We start from the raw sequence: 13,513 nt of genomic DNA, 5'->3' as shown, positions 1-13,513 counted from the left end.
GCCCTGCCCCGAAGATGGGTGAGGAATCGCTTTCCCTAAGGCACTTTTCCTTTGTGGAGGAGTGACAGTGAAACCAGGAATTGTCCTGAAAGAAACATTGCTGATCCTCTTGAAAAAAAGGGGTATTTGCAAAGTAGAATACCCCTGGGAGAACCAACAAAAGAGCAGCCGTGCCCAAATCAGTGCCAGGCAGAGCCAAATGCCTTTTTGGAAGAGGTGAAGTGCAGCCTTTCAGATGCTAACGAGGTATTTGGGGTTTCAATCATTTGCTGTGTGGAGGAATTGATGCACCATTGGCTCTAGGAGGACGTGTTGTAATTAATGCATCGGCTTTTGCTGGCCGTTAGCGTTGGTGCCTTCTGTAATGGCAGGAAGAGCTGTGCGTCTGTCTTAAGCCGACACCTGCAGGGACAGATAGAAAATTCAATAGGAGACAGATGGAATGGATATTTTGGAGATCTCCGTGGTGGGGAGATGTCAGTGCTCAGGCCCTCGGTGACTCACAGTGCTCCCATTAAGCAGAGTTTTGAAATCAGCATCTCCACTGAAAAGCTTTTCCTAAGGCACAGATGATGTTTCCAGGTAGAGCAATTTCCTGCATCTTAATGCAATGGGAGAAGCACTTTGTGCTTGGACATGATGCTTTTCCAGCAATATTGCTGAACTGGCCTGTAAGGAATTCTGATGTCATTTTTTTGGTCTGCTTCATAGATTGGATTAATCAGCAGAGACACGCCCTCTGGGTCCCAGAGTTGGCTTGCTTTCATTAATTTGCACTCAAGTCTTTGCTGAACAAAGAAGGATTTGTTGAACAAAGCAGGGTCAGTGCTGGGATGAAGAGCCTTGCGCCTCCAGCCTGCTAGTTTGAATTAGGACTGAGCTGTAACTGTTAAGTCATACGTCCTGTGGCCTGGTAAAAAACATCCTGGCCTCAATCCTTGCTCCTGCAGAGCCTGCGACCTCGAGAGCTGCCCTGAGATGGTGGCCTTCGGGGAGGTGAATAGCCTTCCCGAGCTCCCTAAATGAGGCACAGTCAGAAAGCAAGGTAGAGAAGGTTTGAGCAACTGGTGCTGTAGATAAAGAGGAGTTCAGTTCATACCCTGTTTGCTTTAAAGGCTAAGTGGGGTCTCTAGGGGGAAAAATAATTTAAAGAATAGTTTCATTAAAGGCAAAACAAGGCCGTGAGTAGAGGCTTTTTGCAGGGCTGTCTCTTGCAAGAGATCCATGGACCAGCTGCAGGCAGCACATCTCTAGGTGCCCCTCAAATGGTTTTTCTCCTCTCTTTCAGCTCTTCGAGAATTTCTACTTCGGAGAGGTGCAGCTGGACTCAGTGCGGCTTTCCCAGAGGTTCTCCTCGGATGCCTCTGGCTACTACGCGACATCTGGGCAGCTGACCCTCTCCTGAAGTGGCAGGGCAGTGCGGCAGCGGGTTCACTCCCTGCACAGAGGCACACGATCCGTTGGTGAAATGTTTTTATAGGACACGGATTTTGGATGGGAACCTGGGAACTCCTAGCAGGGATGCCTCCTGACTCCTCGCCAGCACATTCGCAGCCAGGAACCATGGCATTTCCTTGCAGCTTTTCCTACACGTATTGCCTACCCTCCCTTTGAGGGGGAACTGAGGTCCTTCTGCCTCCTTTGCCCAAGTTGCCTGTTTGTTTTCCAAGAAAACAACTAGAAAAACTGCTACAGGTGGCTCTTGGGACAGTGCTGATGTTTAAGCATGGCTTTATTTTAGAAGAAGGAAGTTTGTTCTTAAAATAAGTATTTAAAATCCAAGAGAGCTCCTTGGAGCATGATTTAACAATATTGAGGTCAGGCAGCGTGCCTGTGTGATGTTGATCTCCAAATAAAGTAATTCCCTTCAAAAGCAAAGTGTTTATCTCCTGTTGCGTTGATAGTTTCTGTAATTAAACTATGTTAATAAGAAAGCATTTACACTCTTTCCACTGACTGGTTTGGAGCGTGTCAAAAAAACATATACCTTGTAGGTGGTTTCACCATTAAAAGAAGTGCAAAACTCTTTGATACCATTGTGAATCCTTCAGAGATCTGAAGATGACTGGGTTTTCTTGTAAATCTTCACGTTTGGCAAGACAGCGACGCAGGCTTTCAACTCGCCCAAGGATGAACACTTTGAAAAATGGAAAATGCTGCTGTTTAGTTGTTTTGCCACAACCTGGTGGTGGCAGCAGCTGCTGCTGCCTGTTCCTAGACGCTGTCTAGGAATCGTGCTGTCGTTGAGGCAGTGTTAGCTAGGGCCGGAGTTGTGCCAGCAGCACCTGCTTGTACTAGTGATTGTTTTTAGGAGGTTTTCATCCTGTTTCCTCTCTCCCGTGTGGAGCTGGCTGTGTGGCTGTGCCCTGACTGCATGCACAAACAGCAGTGGGAGGCGGGCAGGATCCAGGGTGGCTTTACTTTTTCCCCCCAATGCGTTGTCAGTTGCATTTCCAAGGCTAAATTGCCCATCTCTACTTTCAAGCCTGCCTGCCAGGAAATCAAACCATCCGTGGTTTTGGTGGTTGCTCTTTACCCTGGAGTCCACACTTGTACCCAGTTACAACTGTTGGGCTTTTTGTCTCTGCTGTTCCTCACAGCCAAATGCCTTTGTGCTCTCCAAGCAGAGGAGGAAGGGCTGCCTTCGAAACCATTCCTTCAGTGAGCAGAGCACCAGCATGCTTGCTCGCAGCCCGATGCAGGGAGGTACTGAGAGCACTTAACACCGGTTGCTGTCATCTTTCCGCCAGCCTGAAGAGGTACTTGGCAAATCTCACCAGCCACCCAAAGAACAGACCTAGGAGCTGCTTGCACGGCTGCCAGCCGCGCTGCCTGCTGCAGGAAGCAGGGATGTGCTTTGGAAAGCTTCTACCTGCTGGGTTATTAACAACTCTTACCAAGAAGCTGAGTGCTACAGGACACGGGGTGCTGTTTGCACTCCGAGTTTTCCTTAACAAGGTATTGGTGGCATTTCTGTCACAGCTGCTTTCCTCCGTTGTCATCTAACACCAGCAATTCTGAGTTCTTCTTCACTGAGGTGGGCTCGTAGCGCAGCTGGCTGTGGGACTAAGCCTTCCCTAACACGGGACTCGCTTTGACGTTTGAAACAGCGTCTTGGCACAGAGGCAAACACAGCTTTTCTGCAAAGAAGGGCCAATCTGAGGATACTCCACCACTTCCCACTAGAGTAGGCATGTTTTAATGACAATTATTTCTGTGACCATTTGGAGGCTGGTTGAATTTCAGTGGTAAGCGGCTTATCCCACTGCTGTAGCCTAACATGGCTAAATTTGTTTCACACCTCCGTCCCTGGGCAGAATTAAGGGTTCTGGTCTGTTCCTCTCATCTGCGGAGTCATAGGTTAGGCTGTGATCCAGCAAACCGTTGTCGTGTACTTAAATTTACGCCTCACTTGATCCCTTTGTATAACGTTAAGCACGCGTGTGAGTCTGGTCGAGTGGCAGCTCTGCTTTCCCAGTAGTGCTTTTGGAAATGAAAGTGCTTATTACACGAATGAGAGGGGCAGAGTTGGGTGTTGTATCCCCTTACCCTTACACAAGGCAGCTACTCCCATAAATGAAACACACCTACTGCTTTTCAGGGGTTGGGGGCCAGAAGAAAATGGACTGTGATGGATTTACCAAGGGTTTTCCCTTTTCTATCATTGTCCATAATGAGAACAGTTTCATATTGAACATGATAAAACTGTTTATTATGCATGGTCCTGCACCAATGAATTGAAATCCTGTTAAACCAGGCAGTGTTACGGGTTTGCCAGATACAACCTAATACTTCAGAACTTGCCTAAAAATTGTTAAAACTGAAATCTGCAGCTCTGCTTCCTTCCCCCATCAAGGCTGCATTGGAGGCTGGCTGCCTCACTTGCAGAACCCTGCATCCTTATTGCGCAGAGGAAGAAGAAAGTTGCTCTGTGCCGTCGTTTCGCTCAGCAGTGAGCCTCGCTGGAGCCCAGGTTGGGAGCGCGGCTCATCGTTAACCGTGAAGTTGAAAACAACACCGTTTTCTTAAACTTAGTGCCTGGAAGTTGTGATTTCCAGCTGCAGCAGCCTGGCTTAGGGTCAGCATCGCTGCTTCAGAGCCAGTGCATGGACCTGCCCTGGGTGCTGTGTCTTGTCTTCATCCCGAGCATCCTTGCAGGGAGAAGAAAAGCCGTGTGCTGGGAGCTCCCCAGCTGTAGCTGGGGTGAGTTGTTACCGTCTTTCCTTGCCAAGCCTAAGGCGGATGGAGATGATGGGTTGGAAGATGGGAGATAGGAATATAGGATAGGGATTTGGTGGGGATGGAGGGTGAGGGCTGCAGGGCTGGGGCACAAGGGGGTGTGGGATGGGGACATCGTAGGGACTGGGAATGGGAGATGTGGGGTGGGGGATGTGGGATGGCAATGTGATAGGGATGAGGGATGCGGGATGGAGGTGTTGCAGGGGCAGAGGCTGCAATACGGGATGAGCACTGCGTAGAGATCAGGGATGCAGGATGGGGGATGCGGCATGGGGACGTGATAGGGACCCGGGATGCAGGATGGGCGATGGGGGTGTGTCAGGGGCAGAGGATGAAGGATGGGGGATGGGGACGTGGCAGGAACCAGGGATGCGGGCTGGGGACATGGCAGGGACCGGGGATGTGGGGTGCGGGATGGGGACAGGGCAGGGACGGGGAATGCAGCCGTGCCGTGCCGGCGGCTCCCCCGCCCCGGTGCCGGCGCGCAGGTGCGGCGGGCGCGGCGCAGGCCCCGCCCCGGCCCTCCCGCCGGTGTCGCCCGGTGCCGCCCCGCGGCCGCACTCGCCGCCGGCGCCTCCCCGTGCGCAGCGCACCGCACCGCGCCGCTCCGCACAGCACCGCTCCGCACCGCGCCGCTCCGCTCCCCCCGGCGCTGCGGCAGCATGCGGGGCTGCGGCGGGCGCCGCGCCCTCCTGGCCCTGCTGACCCTGCTCCTGCCCGCCGCCGCCGCCGGCCCCGGGCCCGCCGCCGGCCCCGCCACCGGCCCCGGGCCCGCCGAGGCGGGGGAGAGCCCCGGCAATTTCATGGAGGACGAGCAATGGCTCTCCTCTGTCTCCCAGTACGGCGGCAGGATCAAGCACTGGAACCGCTTCCGAGACGTGAGTCCGCGCCGGCAGCGGGGCGGGGGGCGACAGGGGGACACGGGACGCGCCGCCGGGTACCGGGAGTCCCCTCCCCACCCTCCCCGCCCCACCGCTGCGACTGCCGCAGCACGACACTCCCCCGGCCCCGTCGCAGGCGGCCGGGGATGCTCGTCGCCGCCCGCATTCCGCCGCGGCCGTGGGCGGCTGTCGGTCCCGGTACCCGGGGGATGCTCCCCGGTTTCGGCGGCGCCGGCGCCACCGTGCCGACGCGACCATGGCCAAGGCCAGCCGCTGCGGCCGGGTCTTGACGCCAAAGCCAACCTCGCCGGGGAGCATGGGGTGCTGTCAGCTGCACCCTCTTGCCCTGCACCGCAACCGGGGCCCAGACAGAGGCACGGGCAGGCCCTGCCTGCCCTTTGCGGGCAGCGGGGAGGGCTGCCCCGTGGCCTCAGCCCCTCGGTGACAGCTCAGCCCAGGTCGGGGCGCAGGGGTCTGTCTGCCCGGGCTCTTGCTCCCCCGAGCCCCACGGGGTGCTGCAGCCGGGGCTGGCCCTGGCTCGGCGGGGTGGTTGGTGGTCCCTGGGGACGTCAGGGACACAGAGGCAGGGAGGATGAGGATGCAGATGCTGCCGGAGCCATGGCAGGTGACCTGGCACATTCAGCTCAGGCTCCTGTAACCCCTTGCTTTTACGCAGCCTCAATGGCATTTAATTCCATTCTTTAATTTTATGGGGCAGTCAGGGATTTTTTCCTGGGTTCATTTTACACCCCTGCCCCCAGGTTACCCCTAGATCGTGTCCTCCAAGGGTGGGGACACGGTGCTGCAGCCCGATCCAAGGGGGGGGTCCAGGGGACCTAAGCAGGGAAGGGGCACACCCCAAGCCACCCCCTCTCCCAGCTGGCCCCTCTGGTCTTTGTTCCAGTGCACGCTCAGGTTTTCATTGGCAGCAAGGATGTGCCACCGGGAGATGTACCCCACCGTGGGGCAGGGCAGGGGGCACCCACCCCCACAAATAAACAGTAGGGGACAGAGCACGAGCAAGGGTGCAAGCAACACAGTGAACACCTCCCCAGAGACCCCTGCCAGCAATATACCTGGCTGGCCAGTGCCAGGACTGGGCACCTGGGACCTCAGCCGGCTGCGGATACTCCAGTGGGAGCACGTGCAGATGTGCCTTAGGCACACTGAGCATCCCTGGGGGGGGGGGGGGGGGGGGCGAGAACCCCCATCCTCGGGCACTAGAAGCACCCTGCTAGCAGCATGCGTGGGGCCCACCCAGCTGTGCCAGCGCTGCCAGGCCAGGGAGGGGTGCTGCGGCCCCGCTGGTGGTTAGTGAGGATTAATAAGCAAATCCCGTGGATTTGTGAGTTTTTCAGCCAAGCAGCACCAGTGGGGGGGCCCACGACCCACCCCCGTGCAGCAGGGAGGAGGCCGTGCCGAAAGCTGCGCTGCAGGGAGCTGCCGGGCGCCGCAGTGTTACTAATCACGACATGGAAACGCGGGCTATCGATTGCGGTGCAAACGCCGCCACACCGGAGTGAGAGACATCCCCTCCGGAGCTGCCTCCCGCATCTGTACTTCGAGCTGCCATCCCCAGCCCTTCCTACCCTCCCCAGGGCAGCAGGGATGCTCCTGCCTTCTCGCAAAACCCACCCCAGAGCATCCCACCGGGCAATCAATGCTGCCTGCCAGGAGGGTTTGAGTCCCTGCTGCTCACCACCACCACCGTGGTGCTTTCGGGGCCCCGGGGGAGCAGCTCTGCCTCCCCAGGCGACATCCATCTTAGCCTGCCCCTTCTGGGCTGGCTATTGAAAAAGCGGGACTCAGCAGGGCCTCGCTGGGCTCCCAGGGGCTTCCTCTACCCGATGCCTCTTCCATCCCTGTTCCCTGCCTTTCCCAGCTGCCCAAGGGACAATGGGGGATGGTTTTAGCCTGTATGAAGGCTCTCCAGGATTACAGGTCTGGAGCCAGAGGTGTGGGAGCATATTGGTGGTGGTCACCTGTGACATCTAGGGCTGGTGACAAAAGCTTTGGGAACCTTGGAAGGTTGGGGTGCCCAACTGGCACAGGGTGCCCATCACCATGGGTTGGGGCCAGGAGCGGGGGCTTTGTGCTGCCCTGGGGCTGATTGTAGGCACTCTCGCTCTCTCTTTCTCTCTCTTTTTTTTGGTGTCGGCCGGGCCATCTCACCGCTGCGCTGCCAGGAGGTGGAGGTGAGCATCGAGGGGTTACCGATGCTGTCTCATCCTGGTGGCAGCCTGCTTTTGGGCAGTAGGCTGCTTCCCACCCCTGCTTGTTCCCCTCCCGGTGCTGGGGGTGCCTGCAGGGGGCGGTTATGTGTGCGATGCACGTGTGTGTGTGCGCACAGGGGGAGCCTCGCTGGGCTGGTGGCCCCGAGCAGGGTGGTGGCACGCCTGGCCCGGTGTCACCTCTCCCTCCACCTGCGCGCATCCAGGCTCTCCCCTTCTTTGCAGGACGACTACATCAAGAGCTGGGAGGACAACCAGCCCGGGGATGAAGGTACTGCTGGGATGGGTTTGGGATGAGGCTCAGGGGGTCTTGGTGCCAGCCGGCACAGGTCGGGGACACTTTCTGCCTGCACCCCCCCCCGGGCTTTTCTCTTCTGGCTGGGAGCGGTGGCGGGGCCGATGCGTGCCGGGAAGTGGCAGCTGGTGCCGAGGAGGCTGCCCAGCTGTGGCCTGAATGGTGCTTTGTGCCATGCCGGCTGGTGGCCAGTGCTGCCGTGGGTCCCCCGGGGGGTCACCGCCTGCCCTGGCCCCTCTCTGCCCCCCCAGCCCTGGACACCACCAAGGACCCCTGCCAGAAGGTGAAGTGCAGCCGGCACAAGGTGTGCGTGGCGCAGGGCTACCAGCGCGCCATGTGCATCAGCCGCAAGAAGCTGGAGCACAGGTAGGAGGGTGACAGGGCTGGGGCCGAGCCGGCGATGGCTGGAGCGAGGGGGGATGCTGAGCCAGGGCCTCCACACCGTCCCCCCACGCCTCTTGCCCTGTGCAGGATCAAGCTGCCGGGTGCCAAGGGGCATGGGGGCTGCAAGCCCTGCCACGCCGTCCCACTCGCTGCCGTCTGCGGCTCCGATGGCCACACCTACAGCTCAGCGGTAAGGATGGTGGCACCTTACCGTGGGGAGGGGGACACTGTGCCATATGTGTTCCCCCCTCCCACCAATGTCCCACTGCCACCCCACAGTGCAAGCTGGAGCAGCAGGCGTGCCTGGCCAGCAAGCAGCTGACGGTGCGGTGCGAGGGGCAGTGCCCCTGCCCAACCCCCCATGGCCCCGCCAGTGACAACAAGCAAGGTGAGCAGGATGGGGGGAAACAGGGGGACAGTCCCCGAGCCCTGCCCGGCCTGACACCCCTGCCCCGGACCCCCCCAGAGCCATGCACCGGGCAGGACTTGGCCGACCTGGGCGACCGCCTGCGTGACTGGTTCCAGCTCTTGCGGGAGAATGCCAAGCAGAACGGCACCGGTGGCCTCCCCGCCAGCCCTGCCACCGGTAAGTGCCCCCTGCCATGCAGGGAGGGGGCGTGAAGTGCTGTCCCCGTGGGGGGCCGGGCAGCCATGGGCTGCATCCTGCCCCGCAGGGCTGGAGAGGAGCGTGGCGGCCAGCTGCAAGGAGGCGGTGGGGTGGATGTTCACCCGGCTGGACACTAGCGGGGATCTCTTCCTGGAGGCGGCCGAGCTGGCCGCCATCAACCTGGACAAGTACGAGGTGTGCATCCGCGCCTTCTTCAACTCCTGCGACACCTCCAAGGACGGCCGCGTCTCTGCTCCCGAGTGGTGCTTCTGCTTCTGGAGGGAAAGTGCGTCGTGCTGGGGCCAGGGGGGGGATGCTGTGGGGTCAGGAGGATGCACACTGCGCGGTTGGGGGGATGCACACAGGATGGTTTGGGGGGATGCATGCTGCAGGGAGGTGGATGCACACCATGGGGTCATGGGGAATCCATGCTGTGGGGTTGGGGTGGGGGGGGGTTGCTTGCTGTGGGAGGATGTGCACAATGGGGTCTGGGAGGGGGGGGGTGTGGGGGCACGCAAAGCAAAGGAGGGGGATGCATGCCATGGGATCTGGGGGGATGCACAGTGGAGGATCATGGGAAATGCATGCTATGGGGTTGAGGGGGGATGCATGCCATGGGAGGATGCATGCTGGGAGGGGCAGGGGGGGGATGCACAATGTAGGGTCATGGGGAAGCACACCATGGGTGGATGCACGCCACATGGTTGTGGGAGGTCGATGCACACCGTGGGGATGCAAGGTCTGGGGGATGCACACCGTGGGGATGCACTCTGTGGGGTCAGGGGGCTGCATGTCATAGGGCTGGGGGATGAACACCATGGGGCAAGGCATGCTGCAGCAACCAGGGGAGTGCATGACATGGGGTCAGGGGATGCCCACCATGGGGGGGGCTGCCCACCCACCCTAAGAGTGGCATGTGGGGGTGCTGCAGAGCCGCCCTGTCTCAGGGAGCTGGAGAAGATTCAGATCCAAGAAGCAGCCAAAAAAAAGCCAGGTGAGTGGGGGAGTCCTGGGGCCCCTGTCTCCTGGCAGGGCCCTGCATGGCCGGGATGGGAAAGAGGATGGGGAGCTCCAGGAGGAGCTCTCTCACTGCATGTGGTTGGGGGGGATGGCGGGCATTGCTTCCCCGCAGGCACCTTCATCCCCAGCTGTGACGAGGACGGGTACTACCGGCGGGCACAGTGTGAGCCGGGTGGCGGGGAGTGCTGGTGCGTGGACCAGCATGGCGCTGAGCTGACGGGCACCCGTGGCCGTGGCAGCCCTGACTGCGGTGAGTGCCAGGGGGAGAGCCCCCTGCCCCAGGGAGGGGGCTGCAGCCCCAGGACCAGGACATGAGCCTCTGCCCCTTGTCCCTGCAGAGGAGGTGGCGGGGTTTTCGGGTGACTTTGGGAGCAGCGTGGGCTGGGAGGACGAGGAGGAGAAGGAGCCGGAGGAGGCAGGCGAGGAAGGCGAGGAAGAGGAGGGTGAAACAGGCGAAGGCGATGATGGTGGCTACATCTGGTAGACGAGCAGGAGAGCCCGGTGGGCGGCACGGCCGGACAGCATCCCCCCAGCCGGGGGTGCCCATGACCCGTCCCCTGCTGCTGGTGTGGCATGGGGTGGGTGCATCCCCCTCCCCAGCCCCATGTGGGATGGGGTGTCGGGGTTCTTGCCCAGGGAGGGGGGTGGGGGCCACGCTTGTGCGAATTTGAGCTTTTTTTTTTTGGGTAGAGCCTTGTAGGCCTAGTGTACTGCTGCGTGGTCTTCAACTGGGCAAATGGCGCTAATAAAAGTGGGAAAAAAGGAAAAAAAAAAACAAAAACACACCAAAAAACCCCCATAGATAAGCTGCCCCCCACCCACCCTGCATCCCGACCCCTGTGCTGTGCTTCCGTGGCCGCCCTGGCCCCTGGCGTTGTGTAGCGGCTGTGAAATAAATACCCCGTGCTGTGTCAAATGCTCGCCCATCCATTCCTCCCCCGACACCCCTCCCTTGTCCTACCTGCACCCGCCAGCCCTGTGCAGGGTGCTGGGGGGGCTGTTCCCCCCCGTGGGGGGTGGCCAGAGCTGCTGATGGGGCCCTGCTGCTACCCCTCAGGTAGGGGGGGCTGGGCGGGGGGGAGGTTGGCCTCCTGCCAGTGCCCCTGGGTTTGGTCCCCACCCTCAGCTGACATGGGGCTGGAACTGACACCTCCCCTGCAGGGTCCCAGCCCCAAATATGTCCCCCCCCACCGAGCCCCTGACCCTCTCCAGTACCCCAGCCCCAAACTAACACCCGCTCCTCCACTGCCCCTGGGCCCTGAGCCATAGCATGACCCTGAACTGCCATCCCTCCTCATCCCGGACCCCAACCTATAACCCCCCCCCCCCACCCCCCCCCCCCAAGACCCAACCCTACCCCTGACCCAGAACATCCCTTACAGGATCCTCCCAATCCATCCCCCACCCCAGCCAGGACCTCCACCACCCCAGACACGGCACCACAGGACACCATAGCCTCAACTCACAGTGTTTATGGCTTCCGGGAGAAAACAAAATAAAACAACCCCCCCAATTTGGGGTTGCCAGCAGGCTGGCAAAGGCACTGTGATGTGTTCCCCCACCCTCCACCGGCCCGATGGGGTGCAGGTGCTTGGCCCCAACACCACCAGGGCCAAAGAGGGGATGTGGCAGCTCCGTCCCAGGCACAAGCCCCCCGCCCCAAGAGGCGAGGGTCAGAGCTTGCTGAGGGGTCCCGGCTGCTGCTGGAGCCGCCAGGCTGCCTGCACTCCCTCACCTGCCCGGTTGAGCACAGCAAAGGCTGCGGGGTCACCCGTGCGGCGGTAGCATGTGATGGGGGCCTGCAGGACGGTGATGGGGATGCAGAAGTTGAGATGGGGGTAGGTGGCCCCTGCACCGGTGTCTCTGGTGTTGCTGGCCACGATCCCTGGCAGGGAGAGAAGCATCACCCACATCACCAGGGCTGGCTGGGGGACACCCACAGGACTACCCTACCACCACCCCCCCCATGGGGGACCCTTTGGCTTACCCAGGAGGCGTCTGCTGCAAGAGGAGATGAGGGGGCCGCCGCTGGAGCCCCCGTGGACAGCGCAGGTGGTCTGCAGCATTATGGGGCACCTGGCCACCATCACCACGGCTGAGAGGACGCCTGCTGTCACCGAGGGGCCACACGTCCGCCCCAGCGCCCCGAAGCTCACCACGCTCACCTCTTCTCCTGGGGTGGGGGGTATGGGAGGTGGGTGCAAGGGGATGACACCCCACTACCACCACCACCCCAGCACCCCATGTGTGTGTCCCCCCCCTCCACTGCTTACCTGGGAGGAAGGTGTCGGCCAGGTGCAGGGGGATGAAGCCCGACACGCTCTCCTCCAGCTCCACCACTGCCACGTCAAAGGGTGACGACTCCTTGGTGGCAAACACCACGTGCCCCCTGAGGCTGGGGCCAGCCCTAAGGACACAGCACACAAAATGTCACAGCGGCAGGGGGGAAAAAACACACAGGTTGGGGGACACGCAGCAGCAACACTCACTTGCTGGGGCTGGGTCCCAGTGTCACACTGAGTGGGGACCTCGCCTCCACCACGTGCCGGCAGGTGAGGAGCAGCCGTGGGCCCAGCAGCACCCCCGAGCCCCACGCTGCCCCGCACTCCACCAGGGCTGCCCAACCCAGGGGGTCCTGCCCACCTCCTGCCTGCACCACAGCCACCCGCCCCGGCACCAGCGGCACCACGACTCCGGCTTCATCCAGGACACAGGCACTGCTGCGCAGGATGGCAGCAAGGGAACAGAGCAGGGTGAGCCCGACCCACTCAGCGCCCTTCCAGCAGAAGGAGGCGGTGATGATGGCCACCAAGCGGGGCCCAGTGGGCGAGGGCAGGAAGGCACCGCCGCCCTCAGTGCCGGGCAGGCAGCGTGCATCGGTCAGGATGAGGGTGTTCTCCTCTCCAGCCAGGTTGCTCACCACCCCTCTGCTCAGGGTGTTGAGGAAGAGGTCGGGGCAGAGGGCGCCGAAGGGGGAGCCGCAGGCCAGCAGCCCCTCGCCCTTGCGCAGGCAGCTGGCGCTCGCCTGGGCTGTCCAGCCGCCCGCAGGGCAGTCGAGGCCGGGCACTCGCAGCCAGGCGAACCAGTGCAGGGCCCGCCGGTCGTTCCCCGCCGCCTCCTCGCCGAAGCGCCATTGCTCTGCTTGGCCGAAGGCCTGTGCCAGCGCCTTCTGGAAGGTGCCGCAGGGCACCAGGGCCACGAGCCGGGCCTCATGCTGCCGCAAGCTGCCGCCCGGGCCCCGCGGCGCCGCCGGGGCATCGAGGGCGAGGGCCGGGGCGCAGGTGCCTGCTGGCGGCTGCAGGACGAGGAGCCGCAGGCAGGGCCGGAGGGCGTCGGGTGGGAGGGCGCGGGGCTGCGCCCAGGCGGCGGAGCCGTCCCGCAGGAAGGGGGCGAAGACGGCACCTTGGCAGAGCACCAGCCCGGGGCGGCGACTCAGGATCACCCCGCTGCAGCTCCCAGGGTCGGCGGCAGGTTGCGGGGCATCGGGAGGGCCGGAGACGCTAACCACGCAGCAGGCCTGCTCCTCCGCCATGGCGGCGGCCGCGGGGCGGGCTGCATGCGGGACAGCCGGCGGGCAGCGCCGGGGGCGGTGCGGGGCGGTGCAATGCAGCGCGGTGCAGGATAATAACGCGCTCTGCACCGCGCTCCTCTGCACCGCGCCCCCCGGCAGGCCTGCCGCCGGCCCCGCCTCTCCCCCCGCCCCCCTCACCCATTGGCTGCGGCGGGGCCTTGCGCCCTTCCCCATTGGCGACGGCGGCGGTGGGGCGGGCGCACGACGTGGCGCTGCCGCCACTCCCAGCCCTTCAGGGAGCCGCGGCCCGCCCCGGCCCCCGGGCCCCCCCCCCCCCGGCTCCGG

The 13,513-nt window shown here is 61.7% G+C and overlaps 3 protein-coding genes across 7 annotated transcripts in view; 2 read left to right on the top strand and 1 right to left on the bottom strand.

Annotated features, from left to right (window-relative positions):
* Nucleotides 1-1,878, top strand: part of ASCC1 (activating signal cointegrator 1 complex subunit 1) — a 39,058-nt gene extending 37,180 nt beyond the window's left edge. For 3 of the 4 annotated variants that reach the window (XM_086467153.1, XM_086467152.1, XM_086467150.1), the window contains exon 10: nucleotides 1,289-1,451. In XM_086467153.1, the coding sequence (XP_086323279.1) occupies nucleotides 1,289-1,405 (117 nt within the window). In that variant the 3' untranslated portion in view covers nucleotides 1,406-1,451. Of the gene's footprint in view, nucleotides 1-1,288 lie in introns of all 4 variants that reach the window. The other variant, XM_086467151.1, reaches the window with a different exon arrangement.
* Nucleotides 1,879-4,898: 3,020 nt separating this feature from the next.
* SPOCK2 (SPARC (osteonectin), cwcv and kazal like domains proteoglycan 2) lies at nucleotides 4,899-10,141 on the top strand. 2 transcript variants are annotated; one of them, XM_086467147.1, is made up of 11 exons: nucleotides 4,902-5,117; nucleotides 7,307-7,315; nucleotides 7,577-7,622; nucleotides 7,898-8,012; nucleotides 8,118-8,220; nucleotides 8,310-8,418; nucleotides 8,497-8,616; nucleotides 8,705-8,923; nucleotides 9,569-9,631; nucleotides 9,770-9,907; nucleotides 9,996-10,141. In XM_086467147.1, the coding sequence occupies exons 1-11, from the start codon at nucleotides 4,902-4,904 to the stop codon at nucleotides 10,139-10,141; spliced, it is 1,284 nt and encodes a 427-aa protein (XP_086323273.1). The 2 variants fall into 2 exon arrangements, with proteins under 2 accessions (XP_086323274.1, XP_086323273.1); XM_086467148.1 differs by lacking the exon at nucleotides 7,307-7,315 and having other exon boundaries at nucleotides 4,899-5,117.
* A 1,189-nt stretch (nucleotides 10,142-11,330) lies between these two features.
* Nucleotides 11,331-13,189, bottom strand: TYSND1 (trypsin like peroxisomal matrix peptidase 1). Its single transcript, XM_086467130.1, has 4 exons — nucleotides 12,147-13,189; nucleotides 11,931-12,064; nucleotides 11,645-11,830; nucleotides 11,331-11,542 (listed from the first exon to the last, which is right to left on the bottom strand). Exons 1-4 carry the CDS (start codon nucleotides 13,187-13,189, stop codon nucleotides 11,331-11,333), a joined length of 1,575 nt encoding a protein of 524 aa, XP_086323256.1.
* Between the last annotated feature and the right edge of the window lie 324 nt (nucleotides 13,190-13,513).

Source organism: Leptosomus discolor, chromosome 6 (assembly GCF_034619465.1).
Source record: "Leptosomus discolor isolate bLepDis1 chromosome 6, bLepDis1.hap2, whole genome shotgun sequence".
Taxonomy (NCBI): domain Eukaryota; kingdom Metazoa; phylum Chordata; class Aves; order Leptosomiformes; family Leptosomidae; genus Leptosomus; species Leptosomus discolor.
Note: the sequence above shows the minus strand (reverse complement) of the source record. Positions and strands in the feature narration are given on the sequence as shown.

What these genes read in the sequence shown, in the direction of transcription:
- SPOCK2 (XM_086467147.1), top strand. Translation starts at nt 4,902, where the DNA reads ATGCGGGGCTGCGGCGGGCGCCGCGCCCTCCTGGCCCTGCTGACCCTG. An exon ending in CAACCAGCCCGGGGATGAAG is followed by an intron (nt 7,623 to 7,897) that starts GTACTGCTGGGA and finishes CTGCCCCCCCAG; the next exon opens with CCCTGGACACCACCAAGGAC. An exon ending in GCCACACCTACAGCTCAGCG is followed by an intron (nt 8,221 to 8,309) that starts GTAAGGATGGTG and finishes GCCACCCCACAG; the next exon opens with TGCAAGCTGGAGCAGCAGGC.
- TYSND1 (XM_086467130.1), bottom strand. Translation starts at nt 13,189, where the DNA reads ATGGCGGAGGAGCAGGCCTGCTGCGTGGTTAGCGTCTCCGGCCCTCCC. An exon ending in GGCCGACACCTTCCTCCCAG is followed by an intron (nt 11,831 to 11,930) that starts GTAAGCAGTGGA and finishes CCCCCACCCCAG; the next exon opens with GAGAAGAGGTGAGCGTGGTG. An exon ending in TTGCAGCAGACGCCTCCTGG is followed by an intron (nt 11,543 to 11,644) that starts GTAAGCCAAAGG and finishes TCTCCCTGCCAG; the next exon opens with GGATCGTGGCCAGCAACACC.